At 41.6% G+C, this 22,224-nt stretch overlaps 1 protein-coding gene across 1 annotated transcript in view; it reads right to left on the reverse strand.

The window, feature by feature from the left end:
* Window positions 1-8,995, reverse strand: part of urb1 (URB1 ribosome biogenesis homolog) — a 13,646-nt gene extending 4,651 nt beyond the window's left edge. The window contains exons 1-31 of the mRNA XM_071496761.1: window positions 8,734-8,995; window positions 8,432-8,571; window positions 8,202-8,353; window positions 7,966-8,095; window positions 7,775-7,871; window positions 7,602-7,687; window positions 7,390-7,515; window positions 7,168-7,298; window positions 6,882-7,077; window positions 6,635-6,772; window positions 6,339-6,512; window positions 6,114-6,246; window positions 5,882-6,004; window positions 5,682-5,794; window positions 5,443-5,562; window positions 4,813-4,929; window positions 4,540-4,678; window positions 4,279-4,437; window positions 3,838-4,037; window positions 3,525-3,743; window positions 3,258-3,443; window positions 2,320-3,157; window positions 2,007-2,211; window positions 1,748-1,934; window positions 1,596-1,654; window positions 1,307-1,494; window positions 1,105-1,215; window positions 960-1,023; window positions 689-857; window positions 181-283; window positions 1-85 (exon numbers count right to left, since the gene is read on the reverse strand). The exon at window positions 1-85 is cut by the window's left edge and continues 76 nt beyond it. Coding sequence (XP_071352862.1) covers window positions 1-85; window positions 181-283; window positions 689-857; window positions 960-1,023; window positions 1,105-1,215; window positions 1,307-1,494; window positions 1,596-1,654; window positions 1,748-1,934; window positions 2,007-2,211; window positions 2,320-3,157; window positions 3,258-3,443; window positions 3,525-3,743; window positions 3,838-4,037; window positions 4,279-4,437; window positions 4,540-4,678; window positions 4,813-4,929; window positions 5,443-5,562; window positions 5,682-5,794; window positions 5,882-6,004; window positions 6,114-6,246; window positions 6,339-6,512; window positions 6,635-6,772; window positions 6,882-7,077; window positions 7,168-7,298; window positions 7,390-7,515; window positions 7,602-7,687; window positions 7,775-7,871; window positions 7,966-8,095; window positions 8,202-8,353; window positions 8,432-8,571; window positions 8,734-8,866 — 5,021 coding nt within the window. The 5' untranslated portion in view covers window positions 8,867-8,995. The remainder of the gene's footprint in view (window positions 86-180; window positions 284-688; window positions 858-959; window positions 1,024-1,104; window positions 1,216-1,306; window positions 1,495-1,595; window positions 1,655-1,747; window positions 1,935-2,006; window positions 2,212-2,319; window positions 3,158-3,257; window positions 3,444-3,524; window positions 3,744-3,837; window positions 4,038-4,278; window positions 4,438-4,539; window positions 4,679-4,812; window positions 4,930-5,442; window positions 5,563-5,681; window positions 5,795-5,881; window positions 6,005-6,113; window positions 6,247-6,338; window positions 6,513-6,634; window positions 6,773-6,881; window positions 7,078-7,167; window positions 7,299-7,389; window positions 7,516-7,601; window positions 7,688-7,774; window positions 7,872-7,965; window positions 8,096-8,201; window positions 8,354-8,431; window positions 8,572-8,733) is intronic.
* Window positions 8,996-22,224: the final 13,229 nt, after the last annotated feature.

Genomic DNA, 22,224 nt, shown 5'->3' on the forward strand with positions numbered 1-22,224 from the left:
ACCTTTGGGTCGTAGCTACTTAGAGCCATTACAGTAAATCCAAGAGCGTGGCTGGATACAAACTTGAGGCAGTCAATCACACACTCTGTCACATAGAGGATGAAGGATACAACACATATAAGCCTCGATGACCAAAACTGATGATTAGGAGCGACGACAACAGCCGTGAAATCTGCTCACCTGGCCGCAGTATGGCGCTGAACAGAGGCAGAAGAAAACAGGGATCGTACAAATTCCCAAGGTCCTTCACTGCATTATTACTGTACAGCAGCTCCTTGCCTTCCTATAAGAGGGTGAAAAATGTATATTAAAGGTCAGCCCGTCCAATTAACAAAACACATTGTCTCACCGACTGCTAATGGTATCTAGTCAGACAAATATGTGAGGTTTCACGATATCTGACAGAGAGATTTCTTTAAACCACAGCAGTACAGTGGAGATGAGTTGGATTTCATTTTTGATGCTCAAACAAATGAAAAAAAAAAATTTGAGAGACCTCGCCGTGAACAATGTGGAACTTCTAACACCAAATCAATTGTTCATTGTTCTCAAATAAAACTCTCTGCACGGCGAGAGCCCACAAGGGGTATTTGTGAAAATATATTTGTGATTTGGGGGAACTGTGCATTTACAGCAACTACTTATACAAGTGTAGCTCTGAAAAGTAAATGTGAATTAAAATATCGACCTCCAGGATGATTCTGCGCTGCTGGGGAAAGCGTGCAATGGTTTGGAGCATCCTGTCGGTTTTCAGCAGGGCCAACAGGTCGTCTGAGCTCGTCTGCTTCCACAGGGAAGCTCCCAGACTTTTCCTGGTCTTGTGGTGCTCCACAGCTGCTGGGCCCCACAGGAAGGATCTGCAGGTAGAAACTCAGGCTGAGTGTTTGCAACGAACAAGTGCATTTGTTACATGTACAACATGGAGAAAAAAAAAAAAGAAAGAAAAGAATGGAACTTACTGAAACTTCAGCAGACTGACGCGGTTTCTTTCGTATTCCTGGAGAAGCAGTAACAGTTTCTGATCTGCAACACAAAACAAGATGTGAGAAGAAAGGACGACAACAAACACACAAACTTTAAATGTCCTTAGATTTCATGTTTTACCTGAGGTATTCAGAGTGGCTCCGTATGCTCCCAAAAGTATAACAAAGTGACTGATGTTACACACTGCTGGGCATTTCTTCACCAAACAGAGAAGAAGGGACACTAACGCTTCTGGAGTGACAACAAAATAACCATGGTTGCAGTCAGTCATTGAGGAATAGAGCTTTAGGTTTGTAATTTAGTCCTTTTCTATGTACAGTACCTTTAGCCTGATATCTGCTCGGCTCCTCATCAGAGTCTAGCAGGGTGGGCAGGAACAGAGAGTGGCTGCTGGTCATCATGTGAAGGGTGGATAAAGGTATCAGATCCTTCTGGACTTCACTGCCACCATACATCAGGTTCAACAGGCTGCTCAAAGTGTTCAGGAAGTGGTGATCTCTGTACCGATATCTACAGTGGAAGAATATTTTTTAAGGCTCGTTCATTTAAATCAATGACCTGATGTGACAGTGCTGACTGAATAACACAATGGATTTCAACAAATATCTCACTTCAGTCCACTCTTGACAAAGCTGTTCCATTCAGATGCAGTGATGTCCGCAGCTGATGTCTGTGTAAGGAAGATAAATTATGAAGTGCATGAAGTAAAGCCATACATGTATGTATGTATGTATGTATGTATGTAAGAGGAAAGTAAACCCACTAGGAGGCTCTGCAGTCTTTCCAGGACGCTCTGCTCGTGCTCTGATGGAGAAGTAGCCTGATCTTTACAGTGACTATAAGAGGCGATGAGACACTTGAGGGCAGCAGATGTGACAGACTTCCTCCAGGTTTCTAGTTCCTCTGGGAAGTCAGCCAGTTTCTCAGTAACAACCTCAACTAGTTGCCATCTGGAAGAGAAAACATTTAGGTCATAAAACCTAACACTGATGATTTACTTTTTATGGAGCGTTCATTATTACCTTTCAAAAGTGTCCACTTTTTGAAGAGCGCTGGGCAGATTGTTGATCAAATCCCTGATGTCCTTGATGTTTGCAGAGAGTTTGATCAGACTGGCCAGTGTTTCAGCGACCTGGGCTCCAGAGACTTCTGTCAGGTTTCCCAGAACACACTGGGACAATTTGGCAAGCAGTGCTTGCTTCAGGGCTTTTAAAACCTCTTTTTGCACTATAAAAACACAGCAATTGCGCTTATTAATATACAACAGGCAATGACAGAAAGAGAGGGATAAACCCTGCTGCTTTTAAACGATAGAGAACTTGCTTTAGTACAAACCATCTTTGGGTCTGGCTGGGTCCTCTCTACCTGACACCTGTAAGTAGGTGTTGATCAGTGGAAGGAATGTTTCTGTCTGGTCTGAGAGCTTCTCCATGTTTGCTGGCTCGAGACACCACACCTCAAAGCAGAGGCGGTGGGTGGAGGAGTGCTGCAGCAGCAGGGAGCTGAGGGCCTGAGTGTCTGAGAGAGGCCGCTGGAGACAGTGCAGCAGCACATCTGTGTGGATGAGTTTGGCACTGCCTGGCTCACTAGACAGAGCCTGGAGCAGGAAGGCCTCCAGCACAGGGCTGGAGCAGGACAGCAGCAGCGTGCCCAGGCCGTGGAAGTGTGCCTTTGTCAGAAAGGTGCTGTGGTCCTGGGACGGGTTCGACTTACACTCTGCAAGGATCTGCAGTGCTGCGTGACCATAGGCACTAAGCTTCGCATGTGTGCCCTCACTGCCGGGAGAGATGAGGCTCTCCTGGGGGAGAAGCAGCAACTTGGAGACCACCTCCCTGAGATTACAGGCGTCCATGTAGCTGTGCAGAGAGAGGAGGGCCTGGAAAGGTCTGGACTGTGTCTTTGCAGCCCGGGAGCCCTTCTCCATTAATTCCTTGAGAGCAGCTCTTTGTATAGCTCCCATGTAGCTACAAAGAAGATCCATGTGACTCAGATCACGAAGAATGGGGGCGCAGGCCTTCAGCAGGACCAGAATGTCATCAGTCAGCTGAGCACTCAGATGCTTTAGTCTGACTGGGTTCAGAGTATGAGGAGGCAAAGCAGACAGCTCCAGAGCCAGAAACCACTGCTCCAAACATGGATGCTTGAAGATGGAGCCAAGAGCCGAAACAAGGATCTGTAGAGAGAGTGGGGCCACATTAGATATACTAAATCTAAAAAATAGTAGAAATAAACCTGATGTTGTTAGTCACTGTAAAAGCTGAACTTTTTCTAACCTGCTCTTTATCATCTTCTATTGTGGATGACTGGTTGAGGTCCAGGAAGAGGTCTGATCCTTCCTGGAAGTTCTCCGCTGCTGGCTCTGGCTTTGTGGTCTCCTGAAAGCCTTGTAGCTTTGTCACTAAATCCTGGAGTTGTCCCATTAAGGTCTTTAAAAGCCCAGCTCCAGTGTCTTTGGAGAACTGTGCAGAAGAATATGATACATTGTGTATTTTTATTTTTTTTACCTTGGCAATGTACTGAATAGTGAGCTTGTCTCTTACCGTGCCAAAGTTCTCCACTGTTGATTTGATGTAGAGCAAGATCTGCTTGATTGCCACTGGAAACTCAGCCATCGACATGAAAGCTAGAGTTTCTTCCACATTCTTCCTGAAGGTCTCCTCAAGGAAAGCGCTCGGTCCTTGGCTATAAGCAGATTTCATCAGAGCAGTGTATGACGTCGGGGTTGGCAGACCCTTTGAAAGGCGTTCAGAGGACTTGAACTGCAAGAAAAAGAGGAAGTGTAATTTTCCACATAAAGAAATTACAGCATAATCTATTCAATTAATGACTCTCTTGGTGGCACTGAAAACTGACCAGTTCCTCCCGGCACTGCTGTGGTAGCCATGTGGAGTAATACTGATGAAGGCGTGTGATGGCAGGATGAGGGGAGGCAGCGAGTGCGGAGGACACCAGCTCTTTATCGTACTGCAGCAGAGCCAGGCAGAGGGGGAGCGGCTCTCTCTGACAGTGCAGCACATCACAGAGCACAGCTGATAAGTACTCGTACACAACTCCTGAGGGAAGAGGAGACAGATTGTGATCAAAACATATCAGACAATTAATTTCAACATAGAACAGAGAAAACACTTGAAGCATTAAGATGAGAAGTTGCACTTTTGATGCAGAATATTACAAATTGTCAAGCTGCAGAAGAAAATTTAGGTCTAAAGAAAAAAAAAAAAAAAGTTGCTCCACTCTTCACTTTTTGAGTTAATTTGTTTTCTGCTCATCCAGACTGAGGCAGACGTGCTTTACCTTTGTCTGCTGGCAGTTTGTTCCGGGCCTCCAGAGCAGCAGGTATCACCACACTGAAGGGGAAGGTTTGGATAATGAGGTCTTCACTCAGAGACGGGCCGAACTCCTCCATCTCACCGTCACTGCCCTCCATAATGACATCCAGCATGTCTAAGACGTCTAGGTCAGATTGCAAAAAAAACAAACCAAAAAAAACAAGTTTCACAGACATGCTTGTGGATGGAAGGAATCACTCTTGGGCTCCATCTCTAAGATGCTCACCGTCTATGTGGGAGACAGGGATGCTGGCAGCGTCGCCCTCCTGGCTGCTCAGATTAGCTTGCAGATAAGCTGCCTCCTGCACCAGGCTGGCAACCTTATCTGTGTATGTGTAGGAATTGCACACGAGCTTCACCAACACCTAGAGTAAGAGAGCAGGACTTTATGATTAACTATAACTGCTGCGCTCTCATTCCAAATGTCTTATTTTGTCTAACCAGTAGTGTAACAGTAACACGTAGAAATGTTAGGGTTACGTCGTGGAGACAGACTCACCTTCTCCAAGAACTGGATGACAGCCTCTTGTTGATTTGGCTCTACTCTGGCCAGCTGGTCGAGCCAGAGCTCAAGTTCAGTCCAGGTGTACTCAAACACCCCACTGTCCTTTAGCACCTGAATATAAGGCAGGAAACACACAGCAGTGGTCAACAACAGTTTTTCCTGAAACTATTTTTTTTAGTAAGACTGCTGGGAAAAAAATTTGGTGAGGTTCATGTGAAATTTTTGCAGTTAAATATTAACATAGACACATTTCCTGAGTTGCTCTCACTTCATTTACTTCAGAAATATGCAGTTTTACCACAGTATTATTGTGCTTCAGAGTAAACTACTTCTCTGTTAACATATCCTCTTAGAAATGATGCTGTGCCCTCACTTGAAACAAATTCTATAAACTGTCCTTGACAACTACTGCAGGGATGAACTTATAACTATAAGAACTAATATATTTAAAAGGTGTATCTGAGTTTTTTTCTATTAAATTTCTGTTGATTATGTGTCTTTCTAAAGTCACACTGTTCAATTATCAAGATTTGAAGTTACTTCAAATACATAAATATCTGTGTCTCACATATAGTGCAAACTAAAAAAACTAATTCACGGAGGGGGGAAAAAAAAGTTCCTTACTTTCAGAACCAGCATCCGTGTGGAGGTCTTCAGGTGGCTGCTGCTGCTGCTGACAAACATCTTGAGAAGCAGGTAAAGCACTGACTTCTCTCCAGATGATGATTCAGTATCTGCAGCATCCTGGGAATAAACGTAACATAGATCACACTGTTGATTACAAAGCAACACTTTCTAAACAACGATGGCTGCAAAATGACACAGTAAATCGTAAAATAGCTGCGACGGTGTAACTTCTTCACCTGTATGCGGAACCAGGAGAACTTGCTCGCAGGCAGCTCTAAGGCCAACTGCAGTATCTGATGCTGCAGAACTGGGGGGACTTCCTCCCTCATCCCTTTCTCTGACATGATCCCTACGGAGGCAAGGGCAGTGAATCAGCTTTAAAGGCTTCTCTTTAACATCACACCAAGACTGAAAGTTAGATCTGCTCCACTCTTACCTTTTAAGAGCTTGCTGAAGTCAAATTTGCACTGGCCGACCAGATGTGGCACCACTTTCTGGTAAAGACAGATGACCTGAAGAATGAGAGCCTTGAGCATGATGACCTCAGCTGTCTCAGCATCTGCTCAACATAAAATACACATGTCAGTCAACTGACATTGCTGTTTTCCCCCTTTATTTTACAGGGCTGGTCAGAATATACAATGCACATGCATTGTAAATGTTATTACCAGGCACTTCGTTTTTATTATCTGCGTGTTCAGCACTGCCTTCTGTTTTGCTCTTTTTTCCCTCACCACCCGTCTGTTCCTTCTTGCTGAGTGACTGCCACTTTGCAACTATGCTCGTCATATCGGGCAAAATCTGAAGCAGAGCACAAATAGTACAGACTTGAGCTGTTGAATGATGCATCATTATTACTTGTGTGTATAATCACAGCACTTTCCTGAGCTTACCTTGCTGAGTGTCTCCCTGTACTGCAGCACCAAATCCCCCATCACGTCAACAGTGTACACATCTGAGCCGTGCCCCTCAGACTTATCCAAAAGGTACTCTATATTCTTGTTGGCTCTTTGCAACAGGAAATTCATCATGGACAGAGTCGTGAGCTGCACTGCTGTGTTGGCAAGCTGTCAGATACAAGCGGGGGACACTCTGAAAATAAATGGCCAGCTCCTACACATTTTCAAAGTTCTTTTTTTCCATTGTTGACCGTGAAAATGAATTTATGTTATGAGGCTCAATCACTTACACTGAGGCCCTGTGTAAAGAAGGCCTTGTTACACACAGGAGGAAGAGATATCACCATAATCATGGAGAGCAGGCGAGGAAGAGGGATGACCTCACTGGTTTGAAAGACTGTGGAAAGCTCTGGTTGGGCCTGGTAGATCTGACACAAAAATGCAAACGGGACCATCATTGTCTTTAAAGAGCAGACAAACGAGGTGTGAGCTAATGCAGATGTCTCAAGATGAGCGAAATCACCATGAAATAATTACCTTTTTAAGTAACCTGACATTGTCCTGCCAAGCACTTTTGAGGCGAGGGGTATATGAATACTGAGTCTCCTTGAAGTATCTGGCCAGAATATCAGGGCTGGCTTTCAGTATGTTCACCACCAGCTCTGCCACCAGTTCATCCTCTGTGGCCTGCTTTAGACCCACCAAGAACTGCAGCAAGACAATGTTACCAGGTCTAGAAAAAAAGAAACAATCAAATTAAATCTCAACATGAGGGGTTGTCAGAGGAGTACAGGGTAAACTTGACATCTCACCGTTTATTTACCTGCCAGCTGTGCCAAAGCTGGCATCATGAAAGCTGATGCCATGCTTACGGGAGCAGCAAAGGTCAAGAAGGAAACCGTGAACAAGTTCCCTGATGACAGATATCCCAGCATGCTCTGAGTTCTCCACCATCTTACAAAAAATAAATAAAAAATTAGATCCACAAGTTGACAAGCTAATTTTGGCTGACAGAGCCTTTGTTTGAACAAACACAAGAGCTTACTCTGCTATCATCAGTGGTTGCATCCACAATGCCGTTCCATTTATACAGAGACGCGATGTTCGCCAACACAGCAGGTGTGAAAAAACGCACTTTCTGTGTTTTACTTATGGCCTTGTTTAGTAAAACCTGTAAAAAGACAAACAACAACAGATGTAATTATCAAATCTTTACAATTTGTTTTAAATGGAAAGTGGGAGCAGCTGAACACTTACTCTAGTCTTCAGCGTGGACAATATCAGATTGACGAGAGACATCCTGTCCTCCTTCAGACCCGTACTCAGGATCTCTGGCAGGAGCTCTGACACACCAAATTAACATGTTGTCAACACACCGAAGGTAGCAGCTTGTTTTTTTTTGAAATTGTAATCTATATCCATATTATTACCTTTGATCTCTAATATCTGTCCCATTGTAGCATTATCTCCAGACACCAAAAAGGACAGCACAAACTGGATAAAAGCCATGCGGACATCAGGTTTTCCCTGGAAATTTACAGAGATAAATGTAAGCATGGAGACACAACCAAACAACTCCCACTCATGCTGAAAGCCGGAAAAGACAAATGCTACATCACACCTTCTTATCCCTTCTCTTTGCCAGGCCAGACACTGCTTTATTGACGTGAATGTGACTTAGGACTTCTCTAGCAGCTTCTGGACCTTGAGACACCAAGGCGGTCAGGAGACTGAGGCACTGACGGACAAACCTGTGCACATGGGTTAACACAACATTAGGTCCATGGGCAGAAGGCAACTTTTAAATCGCTCTGGGGACCGGCATTGAGGTGCCTGGACTGCGGTCAGTAAACCAACCTGTGGTTCTCTGAATGGAAAGATCCCTGCAGAAGTTTCATGTGGCTAGAAACTGTCTTTTTCACAATAGCATTGCCAACCATGTTGAAGTGGGTCAGGTCACTGGCTGTCCTTAGGAGGATCATCTCCAGGCTCTCAAAAATCAGCATCATCTGGACAGAGGCAAGATTAGATTAGAGATCCACTGGACCAAAAACAGGAAGCCAGCCAGTCCCATCCACTGAGCTTACCTCACTCTCTATATGCTTCTCTCCCTCTAGCAATTTGAATATCTCTGCGCACTCCATAGAGATTTTAATATATCCTTCAACCACGTCGTACAGATCAGGGCACGGCAGCTTCTTAGCGGTGGATATGAATGTTTCCAGTCCTGCAGGTGATAAAAATGTAACATGTAACCCAAGCAGAGCAAAGCAGAAGAGAGATCTCACGCTCAAACACCGACTGCACCAAAGTGGCTAAAACACTAAAAGGACTTAAACTACTTCCGTGAGATGTTTGTAGCAGCCACAAAATGTACATATTCACTCACCCTTCATGGCTGTGGTGGGCTCCTTTAGCATGGCTTTAAATGCGGTCCCATTGAACTCCGGGACTTTTTCTTTTTTCGCCGGGGTGTTGGACTCCGCCGAGCCTTCGCTGTGGCGCCTCTTACCCATTTTCATATGCAGAAATCAGATATTACTGACTTGTCGTTTTTACTTTACTCCCCTGCCATAAAACCTCTGTCACAATTACCCACGTTGCGGTGTAAACAGAAAGCTGTCCAACGAAAATGTCGTCCGGTCGGGAACTTTTTGCCAGCCGAAGCTTCGTTCCGCTTTCTCTATCGCTCCGCTGGCTTAAGCTGCACCACCGCTGGGCGACTGGGGAAGCTGTTAATACCTCTTCAGTATAGATCTACTCATCAGATCTAATCCTATAGGAAATCTGTTCTTTTATTAACTCAATGATGCTATTACACACACACAAACAGGTAGGTCTATAAGTAAATAAGAGGTGGGTGCAGCCCATTTATATTTGATAATGTTTAAATTTAGGTTTAATGTATAATACCTAGTGAACCTGCTTGTAGCTCATTCCATATAAAAATATGAGATATACATGCTAGGCTATTCATTCAAGGATGAGCAACATGTGCATTATGGTTAATATTCGTCTACAGTATTCTTGGCCTTTATGTTTAACTGTTGATGAGCATTAGTGTGCTAACCAGTTTCACTTTCTCAGTTGACCTGTTTGTTGCTCTATATTTATTTTAGCAGCTGCCTCTGTCTCACAAGAGGGTATTTAATATTATTTATGTATTAGGCTTGAATATTATCATGAGGAGTCTTCATATACATTTTGAGGAAGTTATATCAGAGAATACCGACTCATTATTCAACAGCAATTTCATTTTGTAAATCTTTGAGGAAAAAACATTGTAATTTCTGTGTATTTTTTTTTATTGTCTCCAGTTGTCAACAGGCCTTGTTTTAGTTAGAGTCAAATACAGCATAATAATTTTGGGAAAACACTTTTTGCTGAGACCATGTAGACATAGCTGTGGTTTAGCTTTGTAGCCTATTTAAAGTGGATGTGGTTTTCAACCAAAGTGGAGCCTCCTCTCAGTTACTCTTTCAACAAGCTTTTGCAGGCAATACCCAGCCATATCTCAAAGCTGATGTAAAACTGATAAGAGCCCATGTTTGTTCAGTAAAGCAATTTAAAAGACAATGATTTCTGAAAAATAAAATTCATTGTTGTCAAGTTGTGGTGATCTTTACTTTCTTTAGTCTTGTAGTGTCTTTTAGTCTATAATTGTATATATATTAGAGGGTTATGAAGAGGGAAACTCCAGCAGTTTATTTGGTGACTGTGCTCAAAGCTTCATGGAGTAGGCTGCATTATGTTCGGCTTACACAACAGACAAAGACTGCATTTCCAAATGACACACATGCGCTGTCAGTGATCGCTGAGATAGACAACAGTTCACATTCAGAGGCATCAAAGAGATAGCAATCGTTTCTGTACAAGAAGGATGACAGCATAGAATCTGTGCAATTTGAATTCTTATGAGGAAATTTGGTCTTAGTTGCCATTCAGTTACATAACCACCAGGGGTCGCCTTTGCTCGGGTTGACAACTTTGGGGTATGTACAAACAATTCACTGAAAACTGCTACAGGTGGACTGGCTCACAGCAGCTGCCCTGGTTATACAAGAGGCTCGATTAATCCAAATCCAGCCAGTCAACAGACCTGCTGTGAATCACTTTTGGAGGCGGGCGCAACATGTTATTTGTTGTCAAACAGTTAAGTCATTGCGAGGAGCTTCCAGATTCACTGTGTTAAAACATAATTCTGTAAGATCCACTGTGAGGTTGGGCCTGCAGGCAGTCTGCTATTGTCCGGGATGTTACTTGGGATACTGGTGATTTGATTATAGCTCACTGCTGTGCATGCTATAAAACACAACTGCCTGTGGTGCAGAAACACCCAAACACTACTTTAAAGGCGGTTTTAGAATAAAGGTCTAAATTGGGCAAACGGGGCTTTGCCTGTAAGACGGTACACACTGAAGCATTTCTGATATAACAGAGTGTAGCATAGTAAAACTTCACTTTGAGGTCATGCTGCAGTTTTCGCAATGTAACCACACAGCTCCTGCTAATATACTGTCAGTTTCTCTACTGTGGGAAATTGAATGGTAAAAAACTAAAAAGAACTAAAATGAAAAATTAGTCTTTGAATTTTTTTGCTTTTCATCACAAGGACAAGTTGAATTTACTCACAGCTGGTCTCAGCTGTGTACAAAAAGTGTACAAAAATTGAGTCACTTCAAAGAACTCCCCTCCCCTACTAATACAATCCCAATAACTGCGCTCGTACAAGTATGATTTACAGTTATCATGTTTGGCTTGTGTCTTATCTCTATTATTACAGAAACTCATTATGCTGAACAAGAATAATAATTACACTTTTTAATAAATAGTCAGAAATAATGAACTAAAACTGAAGGCGTCGCTCTTTCAGCTTGCGTGGAAGTAATCTTAATCACCTGATTTTTATAAGGAAGGGTGTGTTCCCATTTTCTATGTTGAACACATGCTTTTTTCATTTTGGTGAATTCTCTAATTCCTGCAGAGTGCTGCCCAGTCACATACTAGGTGGTGGAAATAAGGAGCCTCCCTGCACCTGCTGCCTTTGTCTGAAGCAAACAAACAAGTCCGAGCAGTAGTTCTACATTTTTTTATTCAGGACTGATGCAAGGAAAACACATCACCATGGTGACCACAAGATGGTCGTTGTTGACAAGTTATAAGATATCAATCCATTTTACATGCACTAAACCGGTGTGCATTGTGCTGCCTCATTAGGACCTGTTGCTGAAGTGCTCCTGTAGTGGGACCAGGCAGTGTTGGATGAGAGAGGAAGCAGGAGTGGCACAGCTATGCATAGCCTTTTCCGGTCCATAAATGCCGTGTTTATTTTTGAAGTTCTGGCTTGATGTGCACTACTTCCTAAAATACCATCTCTGTGAAAGAAAATGCTGGGTGTACAAAGCCTGTCACAACTCTGTCAGGGATGGCCGGGCCTTTCTGGCCCTGCGATGTAGGAGTGGGATGTTTGTCAGTTCAAAGAGTGTAGCTCAGGCAGAGTGATCATGTCAGCAGAAGGGTAAACTCCATCCCTTTTTTGCAGTGGAAAAGAAAAAAAAGTTATTTATGACACCGGTCTCTTTCAAGCCACAATGTGCTACACCACTCAGCACTGATATCTGAAGGAAAAAGCATTAGAAACTGAGTAAAGCGTAATTTTGCTGAATACATTAGCATGGATGTTTTTATGAGTTATTATTTTTTAAGGTTTATTACAATGTTTCAGATATTTCCATTTCTTTCACATAAAGCACACTTATAGATTACACACTTTTCTCTTTCCTCTTGGTGCAGCACTAAATCACAAGGTTACATACTATACTTATGTGTTTACTTCCTCTATTACGATGCCAGTGGCGCAAATGGATCTGGATAGAGATGCTGGGTGGTTTCCAAAGGCTTCTTTTCCACAGCTGAAGCCACTTTACCATGCCTGTTTTCACCACAGTGCACCACAGGCCCTTCTGTGAGGTTCCTTGCTTCCGTTATGCGCCTCTCACAGCGTCTCCTCACGATAACACTACAGCCAGCGCTGCTGAAGGATCAAAGATCACCCCACGCCTAACAAACAGCTAGACACTTGGCCTATCAGAAACATCTGGGAGTGGTTGGTTGCAGCTGTTGGTAGATGCCCACACCCCTGGAACAATTAGGACTCAGGCCAGATGTGGGGATCATCTCACGTAAGGTACAGATGTTTCTGTTCCTCACAGTCGCTCACCACGAGAAGAAGTAGGATGCTTTCTGAAGTCCTATTAAATTTAGACTGTTTGTGCTGCACCCAGATTGGCTTCGGTGCCGTGGGATATGCCACCGGCTTGTGGGTTGTCACTATTCAGCAAGCTAATTGAAAACAGTGCTGCTTGCAAAATGCTTTTATGAAAACAGTGCAAAAAAATGTTGTTTTTTCCAAATGGGTGAGTGTGAACCACTAAATATCACCTAGTCTGACCCTACAGATGCTATCCAATGTTGCAGAACCTTTTCATCCATTTTACATAATGAGCATTTACATTGCAATTCCAGAAATACGTTGCCAAAATTTGATGTCTGTCGAAGTAATTTTATGTTTACCACAGGACACTCCACAACATCCCATAACCCCTCAGTGTCAAATCCCAGCAGCTGGGAACCCCACCAGGGTTTTTGCTGTCATGCTGTTGTGTGGAAGAAATATAGTAAAAGTGACAAATCCACCACAGAACATCACTCTTGTTGGGAAGTTTCATGTAAGGCGCAATATTTTATGAGCTGATACGTTTTTATGTTAAATCTTCCACAAAAAGTGACGCTGAATTTGAGCTGCTTTTGAGTTCATACATGAGGATTTTACACATTAGAACTAATATTACTTTGATTTTGAAATACGATTTTCTGCATTGCCAAATAATGTTTGATCTGAGCCAACTCCATCATCACTGCTCAATTCATTATTTCACAGCTTTATGATATAAAAGTTATTCTGCTGCTCCATGCAATATATTATGATGTTTCACACACAGTGCGATGTCCGATGAGCGATGAACATAGAACATAAAAATGCATGTGTCAGTGTCCAGTCTTGGACATGATGCATTAGAATCAACTGTGGACATGTAAAGTTAATGAGACATAGACATGAAGATACCTATAGAGTGATGGCAGAGTTGACATATTAATGCACTGGATGTGATGCTAATACCAGACCTGGGATGGTCTGGAGAGAGTCTTCCGCTCCTGCAGTCTCCCTGTGGTGATTAGAAAAACACTTTGGTGGATATTACACCCTGTTATTCTTTCCCTCTGCTGTCTCTGCCTGTTCCCTCTCTCTGCACACCATTAAAACAACATCTTTGGCCCAGGCTCAGCGAGCACGACAAAGTACCCTCACTGTGACCCACTCCTCCTCCAGTCTCATGAATGAAACAGTTTTGTTCTGTACATCAAAGGGAGGTCTACTGTTTACACTGGCTTTTACTTTCTGTATATCTCTTCCTCAGGTCTTTCCCTGCAGTGTGAGGATGATGAGTTAGAGCCTTCTCATAAGACTTGCAGGCCTGACAACATCAGTGCCCCTGCTATGCATTTGTTTTTAGTCTAGAACTTGATGATCAACCATCGCTCATGTCTCATGTCTGCACTACTTTTGCGGTCTCTCCATGATCAGCCTGTCCTCCAGCTGCCTGATGGTCTTCAAAGAGGCTTATTATGGAACCATGCCTGCAACCAAAGGCCTTGAAATCTTACAGGACTGTTACCTGTCACATAATATCACTGAAGAATATTAGTTGAATCCCGCTCTCAGTTCTTGTGAGATCCTTCCTCCAGATATAAGACAGTAGGATGGAGCAGGACAGTGTGAGCAGGTAGATGAGTTAACAGGGTTTTCTTGTCCATCAGTCAGCAGATGTGAAACAGCAGCTTTTCCTGACAGCAATAAATCTCTCAGAAGCTTTCCTGTGAGGACACAATGTTTTTAATTATCAGTCAATCTCTTCATTTATTGAAGGTCACAGGGAATATGATCATTTGAATGTGAGCCATGCTTTCTGAATTACTTTGGATTTGTGTCTTCTTTCCATGTTAATTAAAGTTTCTCTTGTAGTTTGAGATTAAATCTCACAATGACATAATGATAAAATCTACAAGCATTATGGTACACAGGGCTCCCATTTTCAGTTTTTAAACTTTTTGTAATACAATGCTGTGAAAAAAAAAAAAAATCCTTTGTCTTACCTGTTGTGTGTCTGACATTTTCCATGAAACCACATACAGTATATGGTAAACATATATGCAGGTGGAAGAAGAGGGTACAGACAATTGGGCGGGTAAACAGATTTAGTTTTCTGGTTTCCTCTCTGGATCACTGAGTCTCTAATTTGACTTACATGTTGTTTGACCCTGGGTGAAGTGGTTTGCAGGAGTACATTGGCTTGAGTGAGTTCAAAATTCTGCTTCAAAATTGCATATTTGTTGAGTGTCTAGTCTTGCCCATGCTTTCAGTTTGATTGAAATAATAATAATAATAAAAAAAAAAAAAAAAAAAACTCTGAAAGGGTTTCTTTCAGCCTTGGAAACACCGATTCTGCAACTGGTAACTAATCTACTGACATACAGAAGCCACGGGCTGTCTCCCATGCGTCCTGAACTTCTCCAACCATCCTTTGATCATACAATCACTTTATCTCCTACGACAGCCTTGCCATTTGTTAATTATTTGGCTAAAGGCATTGGCTCTAGGCTCCTGAACTGATGAGTCGGAGAAAAAAAAAAAGACTCTCTGTGCTTCAGGAAGAGGATTGGGCTTCAAAACCTCAGGGGATCATCAAAGGCTAAAAAAGGGGGTGTGGTTATTTACTATATCTGAGGTTATGAAATAATTTCTTTCACCATTAAAATGGTGAATGATTATACCGGTCGGTATATTTATCTGTAATTTCTGATTCAAAACCTTGCCTGTGTATTTTTAGTTGTGGGCTCAGCAGCTGGTTTATAGAGTGCTACTGATTATAGTGTTTGTACAAACCAAAGCACATATGGCTCTAACAGTATCTTAGCTGCTCTTTTCACGAACATCTGTGCATGACTAACCCCGAAACATGACATACTGATGTCGGCTCTTCCCATGGGCCATTTTATATTAGATTTACTCTCGATCACCTCTATACTCCATCGCTCTTCTTGAGTGTCCTCTGGATTTCTGTGGCTTTACTGTTTAGCTCTTTACCTAAACTCCTGACACAAATTTAATATGTTTCCCAAGATGGGCTTATTTTACACAATAGGCTGTGTTGCATGCAAAAGCAGTTTTCACTTGGGTGATTTAAAGTCATAGGCTAGATGACAACTGACCAGCTGCCCAGACTTCAGAAAATGGCTGGACATGGTCACAGCTGTGTGTTATTGCCCTTTGATTTAACTATATTCTTGGGATTCTCACAGTATAAAAAATGTGGTAAAATTCCTACATTCAACAGCTGAGCCTGGCCAATGGTGAATAGCAGCCCTTATAATTTGAAGGCTTTGCCTCAAGGACAAACACAACAGAGACGTTAAACCCATACAGAGTAATCTTTTTAAATGGTATTTATCAAACAGTCACCTTAACCACTCCAGATGCCAGCCTGATGGTTTTTTTTTTCTTCCATATATATGTAATGTCAGTTGGGGATTGTGAGAATTACAACACGCAGGCTGTGGTGTTCTGTATGAAGTCTACCAAGAAACTAATGCATCTTCTGTTTTAAGAACTTTTCCTGCCACATGTTAAGTATTTTATGCTTATTTCTTATGTTTCCCTTTCCACACCTAAACTCATCTAAAATGTAGAACTAATTGGTTTATCTCTTGATATACACACTTTTGTTGTAGTGTTATTACTTAATTCATGATTTGTGCTCATGACTTGTAAATGAAAGGAAATAAAAACCTGTCAATACATGTGCATTTGACATTTGTGGATGATGCATTACTAAAAATTTATGGTGGCCAAAGGATGAGCGGACATAGAGTGAATGCAATGGACCATAGAGTAGGATGTTGACCCTGCCAGGCTGGAGAGAATTTAAAAAAACCTTAAGGACATGGATGGTTCTCTAGGCTGATGGGTTTCAAACAGCTTCTGCTGCTTTCCATCATCACCACTGGGAGCCGATGAAGGATGGCTTTTACTTTATTGTCCAAAAAGATGCGTGTTTCCAGTGCTCACTTCCTCAGACAAATGGCCAGCTACACTTGACCTATTATCCCTGATTCCTGTTGGGGTTTCTGCACATAGTTGAATGATGATGACAATAGCACTTCCTCTTTAGCTGTGCACCTGGTCTAGAGTCTGTGGATGCCAGGATCTTCATGTTTTTCGGAAAACAAGACAGTCTCAGCTCGATATAGACTTTCGTATTCAACTGTGCAGGAAAATTAAATAAAGTGACAATGAATAATAGCCAAATGTCGCCAAAAAAAATGCAGGAACAAAATGAAGCACCTGTCAAATGTATACGGATGAGTTTATTAATCGGAAAAACTGAAATTCGGGAGCAACCTTGTTTCATGAATTACAACAATAAGCCTATGAACAGCTTCCATGTTGCTTTTTAGTAGATCTACTTGTATAATTTTGAGTGACATAAATAAAAGATATGAAAAAGTGTAAATCCTGAGTTCCGTGTTTTGAATTGGTTTATGCCTAAGTCAAGAAGCTGTTTTGTATTTGCAGCTCCCATAAGGAACTGTTCAGCATTGCTAACTATTCAACCCTGCTTCTTGTTATGTAAATGTTTGCTCATGAGCATGACCATATGTATCATGTGACCTGTGGACAAAGTGTTGGTTAAGTTGGCAGTCCTGAAGGCTGATTCCTTACCCCCCAAATACATAACTGGCAAAATAACATTGTTTGAACATAAGTTGCTTTTTGCAGCCATAACCACAGTAAAAAGTCCTGCTGATATCTTTTTTAAAAAAAACTGCACTTGGACCATCAATATACCCGCATTGCTCAAAGGAACATTGGCAGCCTCTAGTTTTTGTGGAGCACAATGGAACTGACAATTCTTTTGTATTAGATCTGCTTCTCCATATGGACTTGATTTAAGGAGGTTCACTATACGTGGACGTTCAAATTTTGTTTTTTTCCTATTAACTCAAGTGGGGTTATGGACTACTGGTTACAAATCGTTATTCACTTTTCAGCATTGATTTTCTTTTGTCTATGTGCTGACATTGATTGACAAGTTGAGTGTAAACCGTGAAATATGCTGATTTAATTTCTCCCACTACCATATGATTTTTTTTTCTCCTACTGCCATAATACAGGAATATGATTTATTGGTGATAGGAGGGTGTGGGTCATTTATGTTTCCTGTGGAACCAACTGAAAGCTCCACATCTGCCAAAGAAAATGATCACAGCAACAGACTCATGGCAGAGAAAGACAGTTTCCACTGTTATATATTATTTTGGTTTATCCTGTCACTCCATCTGTGTGCTGCCTTGAATGAGCACCCTCTTTAGTTACCAGTGGCTGTGATCTGCTGGTGTGGTCAGGACGTCAGCAGCAGAGTAGGAGTTCAGCCTTGGTGAAGAGATGCAGGAATTCACCTAGGCTGCTCTGTGCTGACCCTGATAGTGATTGTTCACTTCAGTGCCGAGGCCTATTGCCATGGTGTGCTTCAAAATGACAGACCAAGTAGAGTCAACAGTTTCTAAACTCTCTCAAGTGACAGCATTGTGAAGTGTGGAGTAATGGGATTAGAGGGTTTTTTTTTCCTTTCCTCAAAGAAACGTTTGCTTGAACAATTTAATTGTTTTGGGAATTCCAGGGCAACCCTCTCAATGCTGTGCATTCCTTTCCTCAACAATATAATGCATTCCTGGAGAATAAAAGTGATCTCCATCAGAATAAGTTAGACTCCCTACAATGTCTGAGGAATTTCGTCCTGCAGGAGAACGACACGTTGGACTGTGTGATTGATAGCGTATTAATCAGAAAGCATTCACAGACGACAGCCCAAAAGGTTGTGATTTTGCTGAAGTGGGTGTCATTGATATGAGCCAGGCTGCTGTTAACTGGGAAAGGGTCTGCAGCAGATCTGATCCTGTGTGCTATTAAAAAGCAAAAGAGAATTTGACATCAATATATTTGGATTTTTACCGTTAATCCAAATACTTTAGAGTGATGGAATCAGTATGTATTCACTTTAAATTTCAGAAGCACCCAAGGTTAAATTTCCAAATCACAATAGAGCTGCGTCTTCCAGCAGGGGAAATTCTTTCGCTGACATGCTGAATTATTCTCAGGCTCAGTAGGTCTCTTTAGCAGAGCTCGTTTCCACTCTAGTTACAAGACGAGCTCTTTGCTCTTCGCCTGAGGGAAAATGCTATTTTTTATTGATTTTCGACTCAATTATACTTTTTACAACTTCTGAGATTGCTGTCAAAAACATCATATATAGATGAATTTTCATTAACTATGGCTGTTTGTTCAATCATGTTTGCTCCATCCAGTTAGCCAGGACAATAATGGCACTTGATGTCTGACTATGATGACTGTGTACCACTTCTAATAATAGTTAAGCCCACAGAATAAAAATTATTGTAGGTTGTGTGTCCCAGTAATCTCCCAGACTCCAATAAAGTGTAACCAGAGCTCAATTTTCCAGTCTTGAAGACAAACAGATTAAATCCTGTTATATTAGTCTTTACATATTACAGCTGTATATGCTCCCAGCCTGAGGAGGGGTTAAAGAAACATAACAAGCATCATTGGATATTCTTCTTCTTTGTTCACTGTTGCCCCCAAATCCCCCTGTTCACTTGCATTTACATGTGTCACTTTCTAAGTGTTTTGACAGCGCCTGTCTCTACAGGATGTGAAGACTATAGGAGTTAGAAAGCTACACCAACAAACGTGGGCCCAGAAACACAGCATGGAGAGCCTGCAGCTGTTTTGCAGATGCATTAAATTATTTAAAGGTGGATTATTTTTCTTCATTACTTAGTAGATGAACAGATTTGGACAATCAACATACAATATGTAGGAGAAAAACAAAGGCGACGCAGCCAACTTACTGGCTTTGTCATGAGAGAAGGCATGAGAAGCACAATATTGTTGTGGTTAGTCAGACTTCAGACTTTTTTTACTTTTTTAGCATTTTTAATCCAAGCAAGCATTTGCAGAGCAGGCAGGGTCTTTGTCAGCAAAGCTCTGTTTTGTATTTAAGTAGTCACACACATTCACACCTGGGACTTGCTGAGCACAACTACAGCCTTCCTCATGGGTCCCTGAGCACTAAATGTCATGGAAGAGCCTGATCCTGCCAGAATTATGCTTTGCTTCTGGGGTGACATTCTGCAAATGAACACTCTACATGTTCCCGTACCTTTTATTCAGATTTGCCGTGAAAAGACTGACTCTTCCCTTTGTCTTCTGTTACAATGTGGACTTTGAGCCTGTAGTTAATCGTTCATAGAAAGCAGTGGGAGCAAATTCAAACGCTAAAAAGGATCCATGATGGTATAGAGGAGGTCGCTTTTGAGTAAAGTGCTGTGAGAGCAAAGGAAACAGATATGTTCTTTTTTCTGGAAGCTCAGACAGAAAATAATAAAGTTTTCATGCTGGGTTCACAGGGAGGTTTGACCCAGCGACCGCAGAGCGATGGCAGGATCACCTCTGCAGGCAGCTTTTTCAGATACACTATATATCCGACCCTTTCATGTTTTTAAACACATCTGAGGGCAAAATAACAGAGACATGGAACATGGGGTAAAGCAAACCAAACATTTTGTTCCAAAGACTGTTAATCTGCTTTGGTCTGAACTCTTCTGTTTCCCTCACTGCAACAAATAGAGAATTTATAGTGAATTTATAGTCATCATCATCATCATCATCATCATCATGGTCTGTACTCACTCACTGTATACCACCACAGTAGACTGCTTATTTTTCTCCCTGCAGTAAATTTAGGTTAAACATATTATATTATGTGAAATATAATGACTCTGCGTCCGTGGGCCTTGGTTTCAGGGTCCAGCCTGAGGTATCACAAAGAATTTTGGTTTTTATTTTCCTTTACAAAAAAGATTTAGTGTTGCAATTTCTGCAGCCAGGAAGCGGTAGTAACATTAAACAGAAATCTATAAAAGATCTTTTACATCATGATTAACCAGAAGATGACCAGAAGAGTTGGTGCTCCCAGAATTTTTCTCAACTAAATGAAAACCACCTGTGCACTTAATGTCTAATATCCTGGGAAGGACCATGCAGTCAGTGTTAGTCTATGTGGAGTATGTAGATACGATACATGCACACAGTATTACACACAGATATGTGCAAGTGTCATTTAATGCAATGCAACCTGAAAAAAAAAAAAAAAACTTGAGCTGATATCACGCCTTTTGATGTGATTCTTACAGAGTGTGTAAAATACCTTCTGAACTTGCCCCATTCACATCTTTTAAAGGTAACATTCAACAAACCAAAGCTCATATTTCCTCAAATGCACCGGATCTGGAGGAAATGGTCCACCGGTGCTTCTGGTTAGTGTTTTGTCTACACAAGATCTCTGCTCCAGCACATGCCCAACCGCCCGAAACACAACTGTGGTTTCTCCATCAAATATTCAACACAGTTCACCTTGAACACATAAATACTGCCCATTGTGTTATGATTGAGATGAGCAATGTGTAATCAGTATTCTTATTTACACAAATTGATAAGGCACTTTGACAGAATGTACAAATATAATTAGATTTATGTTTTTTGGCTTACGTAACAATTTATGTGTTGGGTGTAATCTTTAAGAGTTTTGTCTATAGTCTAATATCATAAAAAAGAATTAAAAATTTAGCATTTAAAAAAAAACTTGCTTACGTGCTTAAGTTTAATAATCTTTGTTATTCCTTTTATTTCATTGATAAATAAAGATAAACTTCTTAAACCATTATTTACTGTATGCTGGGAATCAGGACAATGGGGTGAGATCATGCTCTGTTTTGATTAAGTCTAGGAAAAAAGAAAATTCAGATTCGTGTTCATACGTGCTGTAAAAAGCAAACCTTCAGAGGTCTGTCTCTTTTGTTACCTAAGGCACATTTGCAAATGCAAACAATAAAATCTTTGTGAGTGTAACAAACACAGTGCAGACTCTGGTGATCTCAGGGTCAACTGCTGTACAAAAAAAATAGAAATGAAAAAGTAGTATTTACAACCTCATAACACAAAGAATTACAAGGTAGGAGGATGTAGGGACAGCTGAGCCCTATGAAGCTTCCCACAGTATTAATACTGTATGTGGCAGCTCAATAATTATGGCCTTCAATGACTGTGGTGCAAAACTAAATTCATACTGCTTTTCAGGGAGCATGCATCACATACGTTCTTGATCTCATTTTATGACACTGTGTGTATCAGGTTGGATACATGTTCTGGTTGATATGAAGTCCTCTGCTAAACCGGCCTGTCACACACGTAACTTTAATCTTCATTAAACTCGATCTGTTTATTATTTCCTCCACGGACTTTCAGCGACGCTACAGGAGCCAAGCTCTGTGGTTTCCACTCTAATCCATGTCAAATGTCACTAAAATAGCCATCACAGAAAAATGACTAAGACCGCAACCTTGTGATGTGGACAGCATTTAACCTCAAAGTAGAATTACAGATTTATCCACCATTACAGCACCTTGTTTTCTTTACTCAGGGTCTCCGATGACTCACAGGAGGAGTCAAGATGCTCTGAAGATGAGGCAGTGAAGCCAGTGGATTAATACACTGGACAGTCTCATGCATGGAAAAAGAACATGAAAAATTCAGAAACTGTGAAGTGAACTTGGGTAAAATGAATGTGAATTAGGTTTTATGTTGTGGAGAGAAAAAAAAAAAAAAAAAAAAGAGCGAGCTTGA

The sequence above is a fragment of the Trachinotus anak genome, unplaced genomic scaffold, assembly GCF_046630095.1.
Source record: "Trachinotus anak isolate AG129_WGS33_773 ecotype Australia unplaced genomic scaffold, CSIRO_AGI_Tana_v1 ptg000014l, whole genome shotgun sequence".
In the NCBI taxonomy this organism is placed as follows: domain Eukaryota; kingdom Metazoa; phylum Chordata; class Actinopteri; order Carangiformes; family Carangidae; genus Trachinotus; species Trachinotus anak.